Source organism: Ixodes scapularis, unplaced genomic scaffold (genome assembly GCF_016920785.2).
Source record: "Ixodes scapularis isolate PalLabHiFi unplaced genomic scaffold, ASM1692078v2 PGA_scaffold13__105_contigs__length_92229423, whole genome shotgun sequence".
In the NCBI taxonomy this organism is placed as follows: Eukaryota; Metazoa; Arthropoda; class Arachnida; order Ixodida; family Ixodidae; genus Ixodes; species Ixodes scapularis.
In genome coordinates, this window is record NW_024609839.1 from 86,703,623 (window position 1) to 86,725,776 (window position 22,154).

The 22,154-nt window shown below is 47.3% G+C and overlaps 1 protein-coding gene across 2 annotated transcripts in view; it reads right to left on the minus strand.

Moving 5' to 3' along the window:
• The window catches only part of LOC8029881 (4-coumarate--CoA ligase 3), a 43,002-nt gene that overhangs the window by 13,672 nt on the left and 7,176 nt on the right, over positions 1–22,154 (minus strand). The window contains exons 2-4 of one of the 2 annotated variants that reach the window (XM_042290017.1): positions 18,797–18,934; positions 12,959–13,166; positions 4,742–4,848 (exon numbers count right to left, since the gene is read on the minus strand). In XM_042290017.1, coding sequence (XP_042145951.1) covers positions 4,742–4,848; positions 12,959–13,166; positions 18,797–18,907 — 426 coding nt within the window. In that variant the 5' untranslated portion in view covers positions 18,908–18,934. The remainder of the gene's footprint in view (positions 1–4,741; positions 4,849–12,958; positions 13,167–18,796; positions 18,935–22,154) is intronic. The other variant, XM_042290018.1, reaches the window with a different exon arrangement.

Consider the following 22,154-nt stretch of genomic DNA (forward strand, 5'->3'; position numbering starts at 1 on the left):
TCATCGCCACCGAACGTCATTGGTTGGTGGAGGCGTGACGTCGTAAAACGGCCAGGCGCGATTCTAATTGCATCGTTTCGCACGACGATCAGCTGGCACTCCTTACCTCGTTTCGTCTCCGCTTCGCGTAAGCTCCTTGGATTCGCTGAGGTGCCTGGCTCTTCTGTAGAAAGATGCTCGGAAATGCGGGACTAGCAAACATTTACTGAAGATAAACCTCTTCTTCTTCCACACTTCCACAGCTATTAGTTCCGAGTTGTGAAACTAATGAGAGTGGAAGAACATCTTCAGTAAATGGGTGTTACTCCAGCAGTGTGCCTGTCCTCTTTCTTTTTATCTTTCTCTTTGTTTTTCTTTCTTTCTCTCTTCGCGCATCTTCTTAGGTTCAGCTGGCATCTTTCAAAAGCATGAATCACCAACTATACTTCGTCTCACCTTAGCATGAACTAACCGCGAATGCTGTGCTAGCGCGAGCGGCTAGCCTTGACTGCCTTGGCTGGAGCACTTGCTGCACGAGCGCTCGTGCAGCCGCCGAGGCTTCATTCGAAGCAACTAGCTCGCGCTTTTAGCACGCGCGGCTAACAATAGTCCATACTAACGTGAGACGAAGTATAGCTCAGTATCGACGACGCACGACTCTGGCTCTGCAAGCCGAGTAGCACGCGCGAGGGAGCTTTTGTGGCGTCACGTTTTCCTTCTTCATTAACCCCCCTCTCCCGCTGACGCGGAGAGGTGTGGTTTCAACGCAGCTTCGAAGGCGTGTTTTTAGGTAACACGGGCATGAAATAGCCTACTTTTCGAGATATTCGTGATGTTGAAGTCAGGTTGAAAATATTGAGGTGTTTTTAATCAAATTCAAAACCGCTTCAGCGCCTCTCACTTTTTGTCCCCTCAAGTTAAGGCGCAAAAAAGCATTAGAATGGCCATTGGGGCGTGCTGACAAGCGTTCATAGTAAGAAAAACAGCGCTTGTCCCGTGTAAAGTTCCTCGATAAACGCTTTGCTAAGTAGTGACAGTGATTGGTTTGCCGACTCGCTCTCCCATTGGTCCGTGCCGGCGTTCCGTTTCCGGTTAGCAAGACCATGGCAGATTTTACTCGTCCTCACTCTCGAGTAACGCTTTGGTACCTTGGCGTCCGTAAACCTACTCGCGTCCAGTGTTGTTCTGTATGCATTGTCACGTGACATGACCCGCTGGAGTGACTCGAAATATTTCGAACGCAGACATGGTGGGCGAGTCGGAAAAACATGGCGGACCGCCCGCTAGCAGATGACACGAGCGAGGGGAGGCGGACGGGCGACTTCGCATAGCGTTATCTACCCAGACAACACCCGACATCCTCAGGACGTCCTCGAAAGGTACAAACATCCTCACGGTTTTCAAGACGTCCTCAGGACATCCTGAGAACGTCAGTCGCTGGATCATCCTAGAAACGTCCTTCCGAGGACTTATTGAGGACGAAGGATACAAAGTTAGAGGTAATATATACGTCCTCAATTTGATTGCGTTTTAAAAACTAATAAATGAATGAAATGGCAGTAGTATACACAGTTCACGTTCACTGCTCAACTAAATTTCACATACAAATTATTACATGTAGTTGCGTAAGTTTAGGACATCTTTTAACTATAGTTTTGATCAAACAATTCTTTAATAAAACCAGGACGCACAACAATTATTATTAGTTTTGTATTTGCGCAGTATTTCGAAATTCAGTTCCATTGGCAACATTCAATCTAGGTGGAGCAAGCTACCGCCTACTACAAGGTGTACCTTCATGGCAATTATCCACCCATCTGAGAAACTCAAGCAAGCTAAGCCAAGACAGGACAGAAACAGAAATAGCGTCGAGGTTGATGACAGCTCGATAATCTGGCTGCTTGGGCTGGTTGGTAATTCATGCTTGAATGGAACAGCGCGGATACAGTCTCACTCACAGGCACACAAGAAGGAAAAAGACTCGCAGCGCTGATTAATAACTCAGTGATATATTTCTTCTTCCTCATATCGTCATCTTCTCCTCCTTCGCCGTTAATGAGAACATTTAAAATTTTTAAACACCAGACACCAAATAGCCAATAAACATTAATAAATAAATAATAAATAAATAAATGATAACTAAAAGGAAATAAAGCTTAAAAAATTCAGAGAAATATTTTTTTAGTTTAATTATTTAATTGTAATTTATTTTCTAAAAAAATATTTTTTAACTTCTTTTTTATTTTTTTTTATTTTCTTAGTTTTATTTATTTTTAGCTGTCATTTATTTATTTATTATTTACTTATTAATGTTTATTGGCTATTTGGTTTCTTGTGTTTAAAAATTCAAAATGTTCTCATTAACGGCGAAGGAGGAGATGATGACGACTTGAGGAAGCAGAAATATCTCACTGAGTTGTTGGTCAGCGCTGCGAGTCTGTATATCCGCGCTGTTCTATCCAAATTGACAATGGCAGCAATGCAAGGCAGTGACAAAGGTTAGTGTGTTTTTAAATATAGTACTTCTTCGAAATGGCGGAAAGCAATGAACGGCAATTTCGGCGGGAAAGATGCCGGCGCGTAAACGAATGCTTCGAGCTTTCCAACTGTGCGAAAGTAAACTCGGTAGCAAGGGTATCTTCCTCGCGCGAACATTAATTGTGATTTTTTTCTAGACCATCTTAGCTTTCTGCTGTGACTGTCATCACAAATCAATGTTTTAGGAGCAGTGAAATCAAATGTTGAGTGCGCAAATAAAGCTGACGTGGAGACCATCATCAAAGTATGGCTGCGCCACGCTGGAGAGAAACTGAAAAAGCTGCAGTCAAAGGCCGGAGGTGTTCGAAATGATGGTAAGTTTCTCACATTACCTGTTTTTATTATTACTGCTTATGGAATTGATTTCTTTTTGTAGATCCCGCTGACTATTCGGACTAGTGCTGGCCAAGATGCGAAGCCAGATTGCACGTCTGGTGCAGACATTGAAGAAAGTCATGTATAACATTTGCTCGCCAATAAAGTATTTCTTGAACAGCTACCTTTGTTTGCAATAATGAATGGCACGATCATGCTCATAGTTACAGGCTAAGATCATAGCGCAAGGAAATAGGCAGAGGAGAAAGCCGACAGGATGCTGGAGGGGAGAGGTTTTCTCTCCTCTTCAGCATTCCGCCAGTTTTCTTCCTCCTTTTCCCTTGCCCTATGTTCTTAAAACCTCTCACTGACTAGTAATCTAGAATTAGTGTGTGAATTTCACTTTAAAATAGTGCAAAACAATGAATTTTTTTTCTGCAGGCAGCTCTTGTAGGCATCTTCAGGTTCAAAATCCAGTTGGAGAAAACCTAGAAACAATAAAAATCAAAGCATCCTAACAGCTCAGTGAGCAGCTGCACCTGCAGTGCATTGTCCTAAAAATGTACTAGAAAAATCCTTGGCTGCCCTCCTGAGGACGTTCTAAGGATGTCCTGAGGCCGGACAATAGGACGTTTTTAGGATGTTTCCAGGATCATTTGGGGACATCCTCAGGACATCATAATGTCCTCAAAAGGTTGTCCTGAGGACATCCTGGGGACGTCCAAGTGTTGTCTGGGTAGGGACGTAAGACCTCTGTATCTTTCTTCTTTGTCCTCGTCGAGGTCGCGTTGTTTTTCACTATGAGCTGCAAACTCTATGAACCGATGAGACCAATCGAGCAACGCTAAAAGCGCAATGCCACGGCATTCGCCATCTTTCTGCGCGTTCGCTCTCACCGTCCCAGCGAATCGAAGGAACAGAATGCGCCAGCATCTTGCGTTTTTAGCCCGTGCGTCAATGCATTCGTGTCATCTATCGTCACAGGCAGGATGAGAGGGGCAGGGCATCTCCTACGTTCTTCGGATGATTGGCCTGTGCTCCACGAGCTCGTTGCCTCTTGTCTTGTTTTGGCCGGGATGCACGCTCGAAGCTCACAAGACGCCCAAGTACTCTCGAAGGCAGGAAGATCGTGCTAGAGGCGGGACATCTGAAAGACCTCCCTGCTTAGAGCCTTAATTTGACCGCGCTGAAACCTATTGGAATACTTGGTTTCGCTGAAACCAAGTATTCCAGTAGAGGGATATTTGCATTATCCGGCTGGAGATGGGAGCCAGAGGGAGATAGAAATGATAATAGAAATGTAAACAATGCCCCCGAAAAAATTGCAATTTTTTTTTCCTGATCGCGAACACAAACAACGCTTTGCTAAACGCTTATTCTCCGCCCAAATGTAGCGCTCCTCCGAACCAAATGCCAAAGTTGCAGCAGTAGCTGTTGAACTTGTTCAAAAAGTTATGACTGATTTTTTTTTAAATAATTTTCAATGGAAGAATGACGGTCGAGAGTGCTCTCGAATACATGGAGCTCTATATGGCAAAAGTTACCAAAAACCTAGCCATGTTTGCAGATGTGTGCTAGTCCTTTGTCCCTCTCCAGGGATTAGTTTCGTCATTCTTGTCCAGCTCGCTTGCACCTTTGCATTTAATCGCATTATAACCATTTTTTCATTGAAATTTAAAGAAAATCACTTATAACTTTTGAATAAGATGACGGTTAGCGCTCAAACTTTCACTTCTGGTTTGGTCCGCTAGCGCTACAATAGAATGAACGTTCGGTAGTGTATACTTTTTTAGCAATAAAAAAAAAATTTTTTTAGGGGGCGGGAAGGTGGGCACGTTGTAAGTGTAGTGGTGTGTAGTTTTGGTTACCCTCCCCTGGTGACGCTCAGAGATTTGTAGGCTAGACTCACCTTGACACAGCTGAGTCTCTCCTGAACCTGCAGGACCTTGTTCAGGGCGCTGTGCTCGCAGAGAACGGCGTCCGGCCGCAGGGGCTCCATCATGTCAACAAGAACATCTAGAAGAGTTGGTGAGTGTTAATTCCCGCGCGAGGAGGCAGCCAGTTGGGCTCTAATTTGCTCTATACCCGGGTGGGGTGAAGACGACAACTATAATTGAAAAACGACTACTTTGTGCTACGTTACGCTTCTAGAGCGCTCCAACCCTGTCTAAGCTAAGCTTGCGCGAGCTTTGACAGAGTTGACGTCACCGCACCCTCGGCGCGAGAAGCACTGAGCTCTGATTGGAAGGATAGTGGGTAGGTACAGTGGCTTGCCGGCTTTGTCTCTGGCCACTGTCTCCCTCTAGTCAGAGTGAGCGAGACCGTCACCCTCTATTAACATCCGACGTTCGAAGGCCGAACTTTGGCGTCCTCTGTGATTCCTAGCTATTGCCGTCTCTCTTACCTTTTTCTACTGCTTTCGAAAATCCACCGGTTTCTTATGAATGACGTCTTAACATTCGAAAAAGGGGATACGAAATACCCCGGAGAACGCGTTATTTTTACTGACTAACAACTACCAAGGTACGAGGAGATCACCAACAAACGAGAAAGTCACGGCCGACACGTCGACCGCTCCGGGCCGAGGAGCCGCTGCGAGGGTGAATTCGTGTGGCACACGCGGTCACTCCCTCTCGCCGCGCTTTAATGTCCTCCCCTTCCTCACTTGCGCTCCGTATGGGGCGCGGTTTCATGAAACGCCTTATCATTTCCGGGAAGCCGCGTTCCGCCATGTTGATGAACATCGTCCGTCATGTTCGCCATTGGTTCACACGGAGACGCTTATTTATTTGCGGCGTTTATTGGTGTTGGTGGAAAGCTAAAGCATGGCGAGTAAGTACTCATTACGTACGATCGGGGACATGTTTGTGCCGCATAAATCCAAGTTTATTTTTATTTGTTCCCTTCCTGAGTCGCCCAGGCGGTATCAACTATGGCCTTTATGGCGGCCGACGTGTGGACTTCTCGATTCCCGGCTCTTCTAAAGACCGAATAAATACCGCGGTATGTATAAAAATCGAGTATTTGATGATGATCCTTTGTGCCGCTGACTAAGCTTCGGCAAATGCAGTTCTTCATAACTAAAAAAAAAAAAAAAAAAAGAAGTCAACCGCAGCTCCGAGCATGAGGAGCGAAAGCGAATGTTTCAGAATTCAGGGATACTTCTACGAACGTCGCCTTCTTCAATCCCCACTCCTGCCAGTTTCGATTCGGACGAGCATCATGCCGACGTGTGGTCGTTTCACTACCGCGTGATACACGCTAAGGACCCCAGGCTAGCAGGGGGACCGTACTTGCCATGCTCGGTTCATCCTTAAGCGTAGACTGTAGCTAAAGCAACAAGCGCGAGCCATTACCCGCGCTTCTGGCTTTGAGACATATATTTCTAGCGTGAGCACTCGTCCTGCGGAAGAACGCGTCAAAGTAGAGACGTTGACCTCTCGTGCTTGTGGCATTGACTGGAGTTTCAGCTTAATGGTGAATGGAATATCAATGGGTTTATTGCTAAATCAAACAAGTATCGAGGAGAATGCTGGGAATGTAGGTACACGCACCGCACACGCTCGCCTCCCGCGTATAAAAGATTCGGAGTAAGTAGCCAAAATGGGCCGCTGACGAACGCGCGTGCAAGATGCCATTTGTTTTAGGATTTTGCTGTGGGACAGTTACTGCTGCAGAATGCTCCTTGGTGCTTGGTTAATTAGCAGCGCGTGTGACCACACTCGCAGACTGCTTCAATTACTGCTTGGGTAATTTGGAACTTTCAGGGATGGTGGTACCGCAGTACACAAATCACGCTCCGCTCCTTGATGATCGGCTTTAGGATAAAGATGCTTCCTTACATTTTCCTTACATGGAAGTATGAAGTAAGGATTTTATATCGTGCGTATTTCACGAAATGATAATTACTCTATAACGTCGCACTCCAAACCTCGGACTGCTGTTCTACGACGATTATCCAGAAGACAGCCATTTTGATATAGAGTGCCTTCATACACACGCGCGCTGACATGTATAGGCACCTGGTGCACCCCCTATACACCAACTCAACTCTCCTACGTCACGCCGCGGTGGTGGCGCGCCGGACGCACTTCCGGTCTCGGGCGGTGGGCAGAAGTCGCCGTGCCAGACATGCATTCCTGTGTTCCTTTGGAAGAAACGAGACAAAAAACCTGCCTTTTCGTCAAAATGCTGCGATGGGGGCTTTACCAAGAGAGTCTGGGAAGGTTTGAAGATCAGTTTTCATGTGTTTTTGCACCCTCCGTTCGTCCGAGAACGTGGATAGCAGCCGTGAAAGGGGCAAACCTGACGCTGTGGAACTACGATTGCGTGTGCGGGCCACAATTTGTAGTCGCCAGATGTGTTTGCTTTGTTCCAACATGACCGAGAGAAAACCCCCAAGTTGTCCGGACCACCCACGGATTCAGTGCGTCTTCAAATTCACACGGCCGCCTGATCGTTCGAACTTTCGTCTGCTCTTTCAAAGTTGTCTGCTTTTTGTCGTCTGCTCGTTCAAACAAAAGCGGCCCGTAGACCAAAGTTTGACCCGGTGATTGCAATAAGAAGTAATTGCAGGCCTCAAAAGACTTAAGTAGGCTCGGTGTAAACAGTAGATACATGTTAATTATTGGTACCGGTGGCCATCATCTACTTGTTACCCTTTGTCTGTTCCCGCTTCCGATTTTCAGTATCGATGTCGATCATCGCCGCTACCTTTTACACTTTTGCAGCACGAGCGGCGTCGCGACCGAAAATAGCTACAAGAATCTCATCATGGTTTTGGCGTCCATTCTGCAGCGTTCATGCGAATGAATCGCTGCACGTCAAATTACTTACGGAAAGTTTAGCGGCGTAACGAGCCTCGATAATTTCGCTCAGGCGATTGAAGTGGTAAGACATTGCGATGAGGACGTAGAATCGACAACTCCAACGCAAAAAAGAGTATGCAGACTCACACAGACGCCGACAACGTGACATTCGAATGGTTTGTTGACGCGGGACGCGGTGCTTCTTGCCCGTACTCCATTGCGCGTGCGTTCGAACTGTCGTCTGCTCTTTCAAACTTGGCTGCTTTTTGTCGTTAGTTCGTTCAAACGACAGCGGCTCGTAAACCAAACGTTGACCCGGTAATTGCGATAAGAACTAAGTGCAGGCCTCAAAACATTTTTGAAGGTTGGTTGGGGTAAGTCGGCTAAGTGTAAACAGATACAAGAAGTTGTTGATCATTGTTACCAGTGGCCATCACCGACTTGTATTGCCCGATTCTACTTGAGGTTTTCAGTATCGATGTCCACCATCTCAGCTACGGTCCACGCTTTTGCAGTCCGAGCGACGTCGCGACTGAAAATAGCGAGCAGAATCTCGACGTGGGAGTCAGGCTTTAGCGCCCATTCTGCGGCGTCCACGTGAAATGAATCGCCGCACGTCACATTATCCACGCAAAGTTTTGCCTCGATAGTTTTGCTGAAGCCGCTCAAGTAGTCAGACATTGTTAGGAGGACGTAGAATCAACAATTCCAACGCGAAAAAGAGCACGGGGACTCCCACCGACGTCGACAACAACGCAATTCAATGGTCTGTTTATGGGCGACGGCGGACTTCTTGCCCACCATCCACGGCGCATGCGCGGCGCCGGTGACGTCCGCTAGGAGCGCTCCGGTTTGTTTGTAAACATGAGTTGGTGCATAGACCATTCCATTTAGCGCTCTCTGGGCGGCACCATTTTGTTCGACCGCAGCGCCCTCTCCACACATCCGGGAAGTTCAGCGGGTTCGGCTGGGTAAAACCAGAGAGAGGGCACGCCGCCGACTCCGCTAGCAGACGACAAACCGGGAGGTTGCCGTTCTCCATCTTTGGGCTGTATCGGCGGGCTCTACCGAACACCGAACTCTCGCTCGTGGCTGCGGTTGTGAAGTGGTTCGCGTTCTTAGAATAGTTGTGGCTACTCCAAAATCAGCCTATAGCTCTCTGTTCTTCTATTTTGCTAAATGATAAACTAGCATATCTTTTTTCCGTTACTTAAATAGCAGTTGAGTCAGCCGGCAGTACTACCCTCAACTATTGCGTGTGTTGCGGCAGGAGACACGTTTTTATTTATTATTTCAGACCCGCTCATGGTCGCTAAAGGCCTACACCAGTACGAACGTTTGTATAGTAAAAGAGGTACAGCAACCGGATTTTTTTTTTCGCCAAAGAAACCGGCCAATCTGACACAGTTTTCCCCATTTTTGTTTTTTATTTGCACGCAGGTAACAGTGCAATTGGACCCTGTGAGTCTTTTTATCTAGCATAGTATTACACGATAACTGGCATACCAAAATCTGCGCATCTACGCTTGAAAGTTCCAAAATGACGCGATTTTAAACAGAGTTTGCACGCCAGCCGGACGCTAGCTACAGCCCACTCGGCGGAGCGGACGACTTGCGGGGGAGAGGGGGAGTGCATTTTTTTCTCTTTTACCCTCTCTGCTATGACCCTAATGGAACGGTCTATATACCGTGAAAGTTGCGAGTTTATAAAAATGTATATTTTTCACTTAGAGCGAAAATTAGTGTCGCCGCACCTCAAAGACAGACCGACCTAGGGTGCCTCAGTGTCCTTCTGTTAAGGGTGATGCCACCCTTTGTAGTACCCGATGCCGACAGCACGCGCTCACGGGTAAAGTACAAAGAAATTGACGAAAACACAATGTCGCCATAGCACAGTCAGCGCCACAAACGCGTGCAGGGACACGCTCTTTCACGCGCTTTTGAACAAAAAATAAAAAATGAAAGCCGCTTACAACTCCCTGTAACGCCGAATTAGAGCGCAGCTCTTGAGGAGGAGGAGGGAAGGGCACGGGGGGGGGGGGTAAACTAACCAGGGGGGGGTCACGTGACCTTGGGGGTCACGTGACCCCCAATGCCGATGATGTCATCACTGACGTCACTGATGACGTCATCCGTGACGATGACGATGCGGGTACCGATGACGTCATTAGTGACGTCACTGATGGCTTCACCAGTGATGATGACGATGACGATGCGAATGTCGGTGACGTCATCAGTGACGTCGCTGATGACGTCATCAGTGATGATGACGATGACGATGCGGATGCCGGTGACGACATCAGTGACATCACTGATGACGTCATCAGTGATGATGACGATGACGATGCGGATGCCGGTGACGTCGTCAGTGATGATGACGATGACGATGTGGATGCCGGTGACGTCATCAGTGATGATGACGATGACAATGTGGATGCCGGTGACGTCATCAGTGATGATGACGATGACGATGTGGATGCCGGTGACATCAGTGATGATGACGATGACGATGGGGATGCCGGTGACGTCATCAGTGATGATGACGATGACGATGCGGATGCCGGTGGCGTCATCAGTGATTATGACAATGACGATGTGGATGCCGGTGACGTCATCAGTGATGATGACGATGACGATGTGGATGCCGGTGACGTCATCAGTGATGATGACGATGACGATGGGGATGCCGGTGACGTCATCAGTGATGATGACGATGACGATGTGGATGCCGGTGACGTCATCAGTAATGATGACGATGACAATGCGGATGCCGGTGACGTCATCAGTGATGATGACGATGACGATGTGGATGCCGGTGACGTCATCAGTGATGATGACGATGACGATGTGGATGCTGGTGACGTCATCAGTGATGATGACGATGACGATGTGGATGCCAGTGACGTCATCAGTGACGATGACGTCATAGGGGGGTCACGCGACATCGGCGGGGGTCACGTGACCTCGGGGGGTCACGTGACCTCGAGGAGGGGGTCACGTGACCTTGAGGAGGGGTCACGTGACCTCAGGGGAGTCACGTGACCTCGGGGGGGGTCACGTGACCCCCCACGAGGTCACGTGACCCCGGTGGGGGGGGCTCGCGCGGTGCATTATGGGACATTTCCCATGATGCACCGCGCGGTTACGCCGACGGCGACGGCGACGGCGACGGCGACGCCGCTCAAGCCGGAAACGGGCCCCTAAGAGCTGCGCTCTAAAAAGTGAAAGCCGCTTACAACTCCCTGTAACGCCGAATTAGAGCGCAGCTCTTGAGGAGGAGGAGGGAAGGGCGCTGGGGGGGGGGGGGGTTAGACTAATCAGGGGGGGGGTCACGTGACCTTGGGGGTCACGTGACCCCCAATGCCGATGATGTCATCACTGACGTCACTGATGATGTCATCAGTGACGATGACGATGCGGGTACCGATGACGTCATTAGTGACGTCACTGATGACTTCACCAGTGATGATGACGATGACGATGCGAATGTCGGTGACATCATCAGTGACGTCGCTGACGACGTCATCAGTGATGATGACGATGACGATGCGGATGCCGGTGACGACATCAGTGACGTCACTGATGACGTCATCAGTGATGATGACGATGACGATGCGGATGTCGGTAACGTCACCGGCATCCACATCGTCATCGTCATCATCACTGATGACGTCACCGGCATCCACATCGTCATCGCCATCATCACTGATGACGTCACGGGCATCCACATCGTCATCGTCATCATCACTGATGATGTCACCGGCATCCGCATCGTCATCGTCATCATCACTGATGACGTCATCATCACTGATGACGTCACCGGCATCCACATCGTCATCGTCATCATCACTGATGACGTCAGCGGCATCCACATCGTCATCGTCACTGATGACGTCATCATCATTGATGACGTCATCATCACTGATGACGTCACCGGCATCCACATCGTCATCGTCATCATCACTGATGACGTCACCGGCATCCGCATCGTCATCGTCATCATCACTGATGATGACGATGACGATGTGGATGCCGGTGACGTCATCAGTGTCGATGACGTCATCGGGGGGTCACGCGACATCGGCGGGGGTCACGTGACCTCGGGGGGTCACGTGACCTCAGTGGAGTCACGTGACCTCGGGGGGGTCACGTGCCCCCCCACGAAGTCACGTGACCCCGGTGGGGGGCTCGCGCGGTGCATTATGGGACATTTCCCATGATGCACCGCGCGGTTACGCCGACGGCGACGCCGACGGCGACGGCGACGCCGCTCAAGCCGGAAACGGGCCCCTAAGAGCTGCGCTCTAAAATAAATGTGTGGGACAAAATGGCGAGATGTCTCCACCCTAAGCAAAGCGCACATGAAGGCACCCTAGACCGACCTAGGGTGCCTACATGTCTGTCTGTCTCAGGGTGAGGACATCCATTGTTGACCTGAGTGGGCCAGCGCGTGACACTCTCGCGCACTCGGTGCGTGACTTAGGCGGCAAAATGGCGTCTATACATTAGCCAAAGCTACGCGCTCGAGCTGAGTGACACCGGATCGCGCGCACTTCAAAATGCATAAAAAAACTATTGGGCGGAAAAATGGCTGAGATGTCACCACTCAAGCAAAAGCGCGCGTGTGTATGAAGGCACTCTAGACCGACCTTGCTCCGCATTCCTTCTGGCGGTAGAACCGCACTCGCAAAGCGCTTGCAAACACGGTTGCTTGAAGGTCCTACGCAATTTCACGCGCGTTTCATGATGAAAACGAGCGGATGCGCTTCGCGGTTCCGATTCGAACTCCAGTGTGAATGCACCCTTACACTGTCTAAAACAGGAACATCAAATTTTGTATCGTTTGGCAAAAGTCCATCAACATGGCGTCCTGCGAGATTTCGAGCCGTAAGTAGGTCACATTAGAGCCACTAAATGAGCTGCGTTTAGAGTATTGGCACTCCGTTTCCCGTCAATGTTTTGAACGCCACCATTTTGGTGCTTGTGCAGAGCAGACGCAACTGCCGATCTACATGATCCAAAAATGCGACTTCCTCAGCATTAGATTCGCTGTTAGGAAGCTCATGTAATATTGCTTTGTTTTGTCGCGAACTGTTTAAACATTTGTGGAAGACGGAAAAGCATTTCCTGCGATTTCAGATAAAGCTTCGGATAACTGGCAACTATGATTTTAAGCCACAATATAGCCAAGTGTCGTTAATCTGAAGCGTAGCTTATGTAGTGGCTCTAGATCTCATGAACATGCCCTTTGGGAGCCTCAGCACACCAGTCGGGGACGTGCTCCAGTAGGGAAAGAGCGTCCGACGCAGGGGACCCACCGACGCCGTAGTCAGGCTGCTCGTAGGCGACCGCCACGTTGGCGCAGGCGGCCCCGAACAGCGCCGGCACCAGCTCGGCCCGGCTGTTGCTGAGCAGGTAAGCGGTGCATCCTCGGCCCAGGCCCAGCCTGCGCAGACCCCGACACACGGCACGCGCCTGGCCGGCCACCTGGGCGTAGCTCCAGCTCGCGTGGCTGCTCCCGTTCACCTGCATTAGATGCTGCTCGTCCACGGTGTGCTCGTCCAACGCGAGCTTTCTACCTTCGACAACATTTCGGCGCACGCGAAGCTAACACGCCGGAAGGCGAGAAGCACGAGTGCCGAAGGCAGGGCATCTATCTGCTGGCCTTATGTTGCGAGAGAATATACACCCGTATTCGCCTCGAAAAACCTAGGAAAAGAAAAAAAAAAATGTCCGGCTTTCGTGGAGCGTTACTGATTTACTGCGTTATCTGAAGAATTAGGATATGTAAGGGTAGATTTTATATTTGACTTCCGTTATTTTATCGAGACATACACGTAAACTCGGAAAGCATAGTTTCTTCTTCCGACAACCAAAAATTTTAAGGACTACTTCGTGAAGCGCATGAATAATGTGCACAATTTCCTATTTTCTTGGGGGGGGGGGGGGGGGGGGGGGGGGGGGGGGGGGAGGGCGACGAGTTTTGTTGCGCCCAAGGCAGGCATTGGCCAAGGATCTGAATTTTAGATCGCGTATTTCAGGTGATGGCAATCCGTGAAATCGTCTTCCGCCCGCGTTGTGGCATTTGTTCTTTAATTTAAGTTGTTTATTAAAAAAAAGCCTTTATACAGTGCATTGGGACACTACAACGCAACAAAAGCAACGAAGAAAGAAGTGTGAGACGCACTAATTCTTCCAAATATCTCCAATTACCCACGCCAAAATATATTAAAAAAAAAAAAACTAAATTTTCAGAACCTTCGAATCAGCAATGAGTGCGAGCGAATGAAAATGTTTAATTGCGCCACTGGAAGCAAACATGGGTGAAAATTGAAAGCGCGGGAATATAAAAAAGGCAAACTTCTAACGGCGGTGCGATATGGTGCTACAGTTTGAGAACTAAGCATAGACGTGCTGTCTTACGGCACGTCGAGTGTACTTATCGAGCGATACGCTATTTACAGAGAGGTCAGGTCTTGCACAAACCAAACGCGAGCGCAGAAACTCGTGACGTCAGGACGTCTTGGTGTATAGTTTATAGGTCGACTTTCTTCGTAGACAGGCCAGCTCTGTATTTTCAAATATTAGAAAGAACGTAACGGTTTTGCCCGGTTCTGGATATCCTCAAGTTGAGCAATCCGGTAGTTTTGAAAAGGATTCGAGAAGGTGGCGAAGTATTTTAAATTTCGTCGAATGTTTCGTGCACCAGTTTTCTATTCTCTCGATGGACAGCATTCAGTCGACTCAGGATGTAGGCGAGGGATTTATACGCACCTGAATGCATCAAGTTGATGCGGTTATTTCGCGTCATATTGGAACTAAGGACGACACCAAGATACCATACTCTCCAGATTAGGGTACTCAACCGGCGTATAGTTTCGCAGGAAGAATATTTCGGATGAAAAATGATGTTATTTTTAGATAGTCCGCACCATGGGCATAGTCGTCACCCGGTGCCTTGACCGCGTGTAAAGTAATCACGAGCATAGCACACCTTGAGAAATATCTAATTTGTTAAACGGACAAAAAAACAAACTCGGATTATACATAAATCAACCATTAACATGCTGTGTCACTCACAAAATTCATAGCGTCTCGTCATATCGAACAATCAGAAAAAAAAAAAAAAAAAACTTCGTATAGTGCGCGTCCATAGAAAACAGCGTAAAGTTTTAACACTAAAACGTTAAATAGTCCGGAAAATATTAGATCGCCACGTCGAATCTCTAATCACCCAATAGTTACACAACAAAACTGAGGCCCTCGTTTACTCTTGTCGTCGCACAACGTATTCCCCGGATCCTTTGCTCTTCAACTCGTACTATACTCTCCGCACCCTCGAGGGACCTCCCTGTCTTTGCCTTCTTTCTAGACCCCTTTTAAAAGTCAGGCGCCGAATATTAGAAGGTCGAAACCACTGTACAATGGCGGAACAACTGGCGTCGTGGAATGTGCAAGTCATTCCATAATAGAGCGAACGTCGGAGCGGGGTCAACCTTCGGACCCGACGAGCAATTAAAGCAACGTCGAACGTGCAACGTCACTGCGTTCATCACCTTTTTCTTGTGGGTGTGTTCCTTCCAGTATACCGTGACGTTGAGGTTTTAGTCCGCCATTCTACAGGGATTCCACCGCTACCAACAAAAGGCAGTATTTCGAAAGGGGTCTATAGAATTAATTACTACCAAAAAGCCCCTTGCTATCACCTCTCGATAGGATATCAGACCTCTTGTAGGACTCTCGCACCAACAAACAGCGTTCCTCCAAAACCAATTCAAGTAAAATAAATAAAACTATTTTTTTAATGTTTGTTATTAATTATTGACGATTGTCACAAAGGAAACATTCCGAGCAGCGCCCACCCCCTCAACTCGCCGCTAGAACAAGCAGTCAACTGATCTGGCGCTGATTATGTGCGGCCAATTTGTTATATTCAGACGGCGTTTACATAAAAAAAGTTAACTATAAAATAATTACGAACTACTATGTGCAAACTGCTTATACCGATATACTGATTGGCTCTGCAGTTTAACATTACGCTTCCTGTACATTGACATTGCCTAGTAGTGACAGTGCTGACGTGCATCTGCTGCGCGTGCAGGCTCGGGATTCACAAGACGCCGTTTGGGAAAGTGTCCGACCAACGCCTTCTGGAAACTAAGTCCTGCGCGTTTCGTTTCCCTACGTCAGCTACGCTCTAATTTCGCACAACAGACATTTGTAAACGTCTTTCATTTTTTGTTTTTCTTTTTTAATGCTCCGTCATTTGCCCTGCGTTCGGTCTCAGCGTCAGAGGTGGAATTGTGTTATAGGTAAGGTTCCGTGTTTTCAAAGTTTATTTTTCGTCAAATTCGGAGGGTGTTTAATAGAGTTTATTTTTTGGCGAAAATTCGGAGTTTATCGGAGTATATTTGTCTTTGATTCGCAATTCCTCGCAATCCGAAGTTTAATTTTGGAGCGTTTCTCATTAAAAATTAAAAAAAAAAAAAAAAATATCCGGGTGTAAACGTATGCGGAATAAAACAAAAAACGCGATTGTTCGCGGGGCCTGTTTTTCGCGAATTGTAGGTGATTCGCGAAAATTAGGTGCTCGCAAATATTAAGTCGTTTACAGTATATGAAATCTTCCCTTTTTGACAATTTTTCCCCACCCTCTTTCCTCATCGCCGTGTCTTTCCTTCTCCCTCCCCCCTCTTCCCAGTACAGAGTAGCCAGCCAGAACCGTTCACGGTACCCCTCTGTCCTCCCTTAATAAATCTCTATCTCTCTCTCTTTCTCACCCCGTCAGTAATTATAAAAAACTCGCGCGTTTTTTGGTCGAGAAAATTGTGACCGATGACCGAGTTTTTGGCTGGACCAGCTGCGCCGTAACGCAGGGGTTGCGCGGACTCGCTTGATTCCACCTCCCAAACATCTGCAGTGCAGACAAAGGCATGGGCACGAGAGCGCGGCTTTGGGAAGTGCCCTTCCATGCACGAGTCCACGTACAAACAAAAGCATACTGCTGAGCTATTAGCGGCGAGATGTTTCGGTGGCGCCCTCGTTCGGTTACTGTCGGGACGTCATTACCTTGTGAACAACAAGTTCCATGGTGTTTGTAATGGACATGGTGGAAGCCTGAAATCATAACGTTCTTGAGCTTCATAAATGATATTGTGTCTTGTTTAAACAGTGGCGAACTACTTCTTTTTGCTGATGACCTTAAGTTGTTCAAAAGCCTTAATAGTCTTAAAGATTGCGATGTCCTGCAAGGTGACGTTACCAGCGTTCTTCAGTGGTGTAAAAATAATCAACTGCTGTTAAATCCCCAAAAAACAAAAGTAATTTCTTTTTGCCGTAGGCATTCTGTTTTTGAGTCTACTTATTATCTCGATGGATCGCCTATACAGCGTGTGTCAATCTTAAAGGACCTTGGTACGTGTGTGTTTTGACAGTGCTTTATCTTTTAGAAATCATGTGTCATTGGTCGTGGGCAATGCTTTTAGAGCGTTAGAAGTAATTTCTCGTTTGACGCGTAATTTTAGAAACCCTCATTCAATGGTTAACCTTTTTAACTCATTAGTGAGGTCACGACTGGAGTTTGCTTCTGTCGTATGGAACTCGATTTCTAACACACAGGCTATGAGCATAGAAAATGTTCAGAAAAGACTTGTCCGGATCGTTTATGATAGATACTTTGAGCGGCAGTTTTATTATAGGTATGAATATATAATGAAAATTTTATCTCTTTCTTTATTGTCTAAAAGGAGGACTGTTCGTGATTTAATGTTTCTGCACAAGGTTGCGAATGGTGCTGTTGATTCGGCTCAACTCCTTGCAAAAGTGAACTTTCATATTCCATTCCGAGTAAGTAGACATTTTGTTTGTTTTGATGTTCGCTCGCCGTGTAACACCTCACCTCTCTTACGGATTCAGTCATTATATAATACCTTCGCTTCACCCCACCTTGATATATCTGCATCGATTTCTATGTACCGTCGCGATTTAAATGATATTATTCCAGCCCCTTAGCATTATGTTTGTCTTGGATATTTTATTTTATTTTATTTTTTAGTAAATGTTTAGAGCCTATGTACTTGCTTGCTCATTTTGCTTGTTGTGTTGGTGCACCAATAAGAAGACCAATGTGGTTGTTTTTGGGCACCCCAAAATAAAGATTGTTATTATTATTATTCATCATCATTTCATCATCATCATCATCATTTATTAAAACCTTGAAGGCCATTGCTGGCATTACACAAGGTGGGTGTAACTGCTGAAGAAACATATAAAGGAACAAACAAAAAAGTGGGTTACATGCTGGAAAACATTGTTATATAAAGCAGCAAAAACAGAAGAAAAAAAAACAAAAAGAACACACACACTTAAAACATTATTATTATTATAACCTTGCCGACAGAGTCAAAATTTAAGTTCTTACATTCCTCTTATTTCCGTCGTTGAAACATCCTTTGCTGACGTCATAGCCAGCATTCGGCCAATTGTGGTGGGCCGACCACAGCGACGCTTTCGTTCGCTCACGTCGCCAATAGGCTAACGCGCCTCTGCCTTTGTCTTTCGGACACGAAGCCCTGATGCCACGCCGCCGCGGCGACGCTGCAATGCGAAAGCAAGTCGTCTGCTTCTTGCGCAGGGGTTGCAATGACGTCAGAACGAATCCAAGCTCTGATTGGCTGATCGAAAAAAAAAAAATAGTGGGTAGACCTCAACGCTAGATGCCTCGAGGTCTGCCCACTATTTTTTTATTTTTTTTTCAATCAGAAAATAAGTGCTCGGCGTTTTGACATAATCGCTACCCCTGTGCAAGAAGCAGACACACTTGCACTCCGCATTGGCGCATGCAAAGACTCTTCACGCGAACCTAATTCCTGCGCACGGACACAGTGCCCACGGGAACTGCGCCTTTGCCCCTCCTGTGGGCTCGCTTGTATGGAGCGCGTTGGCCACTAAAGTGTATTGCAGAGTGTTTCCGACTGCTTGATAAGGGGTCGCGTGGTTTACGGGCCGCGTATGCAACGCGAGCTGTGACCGTCTCGAAGCGTCTGCCCGCTTTTATCCGCATGCGCACTCGCTACCAATCTGCGCAATCCGCCATTAAATTGCAAGCGCTCTCCCCATTGTATGAGTTGCCCCATCTTAGGCTCTCTGGTACTTACGAATCGAGACTTGGGATGTGCCTCGAGCTTGGCTACCATGAAGGCTCCGAAGTTCTGGTCGGTGACGGCCGGGTGCCGGGTGAATGGCGACAGCAGGATGTGGCTCTCCATGGTGCAAGAGTCACTGCAGACAGTCTTCTGTGCGCCGAAGGGAGGTCAGATAAAAACGGCGCTCGTCCGACGCCCATAAACCTCTATCTTATCCCGCCTATATACTGCTGCGTTCTCAACTGCAGATCCGCGGACGGATTCGCGAGGGGTTTCGCCGAAAGATCTCCGGCGGCAAGCGGGATCGGTTGGTCGGTCCTCGAGGTGTATTAAATCGTGTTACTCGTGTTCTTAGACGGCCTCGAAGGTGGCACGCCTCAACGGGTCACCTGTCTCTCAGCTGTAGATGGGAAATTTCGCTAGTACAGTATAACCGCTAACGCGGAGTCTTTAACGTGCACTATGCAGTAGTGATCACACAAACACGTGCCGGTACGCAACTCATTCAGATCGAGACGGGCACAGAATGGGGATCGAACCTGTGGGAGGTTCTGCAGCGCAAGCGTTCGCTCCGCGCTCCGAGCTGAGACGCGATAGCCCACTCGGCCATTCATCCCCTCCGACGCGCGTTCGGAAAAGCTCATGGAGTAAAGGACCAACCACGAGGGTCGTTTTTCACGCGCTTCGCCTGCGTCAAGCGTCTCCTCGTATCGGCGTAGGTTGCTCCGTGCCAATATCTGTTCTGGTCAGATATTGGCGTCGGATTACTGCGGGAGACCTTGAGCGACGCGCCTTTAAGAGCCAGCCACGCTGCTGATACATCGGGCGAAAGAAGCGATGTCCGCTGCGGACATGTATGACCATATAGACTCTTCTATACTCACAAAGCCTGGCAGTTTGACGACGGCGCCATAGAGTGCCCGGTGGCAGATTTGCAACGGGAGGATCTGGTAGCACAGAGCATTCGTCTGGGAACCTGGACGTCAGCGCACAGCTTTTGCAGCGGCGAGGACCCGATACATAGTTTTCAAACCCGACGAAAAACGATGCAGTAGAGCGAGGAACGCGAGGAGCACAAGCGGACATTCCATCGCTCGGGAGAAGTGTGTTTCGGCGTCTCGCCGCAGCGGGGCGCCCATCACGTGGCTTCTCTCATCTTTTGTCTGCCTCTCTACCTTTTAAATTTCGGCGGCCACTTCTCGTGACGAACTGCCAGGCTTTGTGAGTATGGAGGAGGCTATGGAATGACATAATTATGTGCGGTCACACCTGAAGCATGTGCGGAACAAGTTTGCTTCACACATTTGTACGAACATGTCTGCCGAGTGTTTGTGTACGAGACAGCACCGTCGTACAAGGAAAAAACACGTCTCATACAATGTCCGCAGCCTGTCTTTTGCATGGTGTATTAGCAGCAAAATGCCGAAGCCCAATTTTTATCGGTTCGCGTTCGCGGCTATAGGTTTAGTTCCGGTTCACTTCCGGTTCGGTTCCGGTTCAGTTCCAGTTCAGTTCCGGGGAACAAAAATGACGCTTCAAACTGGTTCGAACGGGTTTGAACCACTAAACTGAGAATACATTTTCTGCGTTGTTTTGAGCAATAGGCACTATTTCCACCGTGAAACGAGTAACTATATAGTTGTTTTTTATCGTTTGTACAATTTACTATTTTTTACGTACTAAAATTGAAAAATTCGTTATTTAATTTCGACGCAACAGTAAACGATAATGTAGAATAACGTACAAAACGTCGCGTTTGTACGATTTAACATTCATTTGTTTACCTCGGTGATATTGGCGGCGTGCGCGACCGAAAGCGTCGCTGTGGTCGGCCTTCCACGATTGGCCCAAAAGCTGACTATGACGTCGGAAAAGGATTTATCATCGACGGAAATAAGAGGAATGAAAGAACTTTAATTTCGACGGTGTTGGCAGTGTCGCTTTGAGAGCGAATGATTTCAGGCTTCCACCATGCTATTTACAAACACCATCGAACTTGTTGTTCGCAAGGTAGTGACGTCACAAGGGGGAACCACACGAGGGCGCCACCGTAACATCTCGCCGCTAATACGTATATATAGGCTAAATCGAAAGGTTGTCAGGAAGTGCGGTGGATCGCCTAAAATTCTCGTTATTGGTACAACGTTGCGTCGCGGTATTAAAGACTGAATTGTAGTTGTGCTCTTGAACTGTAGCATTTATTACGGTGCATGACATTATGGAATGGGGACGTCGTCGCCATATGTATCGTGAAATGTAGTTTACGAAATGAGTTTCGCAATAGATATGATGACGACGCAACTGAGCTAAAAGCATTAATATTTTCAAAATGTCACAAAAGTTTAAGGACAAGCCCGTCTACCATTTATAAACACCGTTAGCGACAATCAAAACGCTGGTTTCCCTAACCAACATGGTTTACATATAGCACTGTGGTGCAGGCCAAAATCGCCCAGAAAGGAGTTATCAAACTTGTTTACTCTAATCTATACTCACCCCTGTACTCAGATTGAATCTGACCCAAACTACCGCGTACCCAAGTGAAAATGCACTTATAGAGGACAAACTGGCATAACCTAGCTGTTGAAGTTTGTTCTTGACAAGATGCCGCTCGATTCAGTTTGCATATAAGCATAACCCTTCCTAGTTGATAATGTTTTGTTACATATAACAAAGTAGTATATCACGCTCTATTCGACATGGCATATACTTAATTGATTATTTTTTTACCGTCTCCGTGCGCAATAGTCATAGTTGTGCCTCGCGACCCTGTATACTTTGTTTTTGCGCAACCCTCATACACATAAAATTCCTGTTTCTTTCATTAAAGAGCCAATAACAGATCTCGATATGTTGGAGTAGTTATATATTCTGTATATGTGTCAGAAACACGTAGGTATTTTAATAAGTTTCAAAATTTGAAATGCCTTTACCTGGCTTTCCCAAATCACGCTTTCCCATGGAAGATAAAAACGCCGGATAAAATTTTCAGATCTTCTTTTAAATAATTTAGGGGCACATTTTTTATTGTCATCAATACATTTGACTCTATGAAGTTTACACAGCCTCTTGACAAGGACGCGGGAGTACAATACCCGAAAATGCGCAAGCCGCAGAGGCATTCAGCGGAAATGTGTTGTTTTTTTTTCTTCAATTTTTGGCATTGTGAAACGCTGGATCGCAGGAAATTCCAAAAAAATAACTTTGTGTTCCCATGATAGATCTGAAAGCAAATAGAGGAAATGTGCAGAAGGAAAAAAAATATATAAAACGGTTCTTCAAAAGAGTTTGATACACAACGCCTTACTGCAAAAATAAATACATAGAGATGAAATGCTATTTCTAATTACATTTAAAAAGCCCGAAGCAC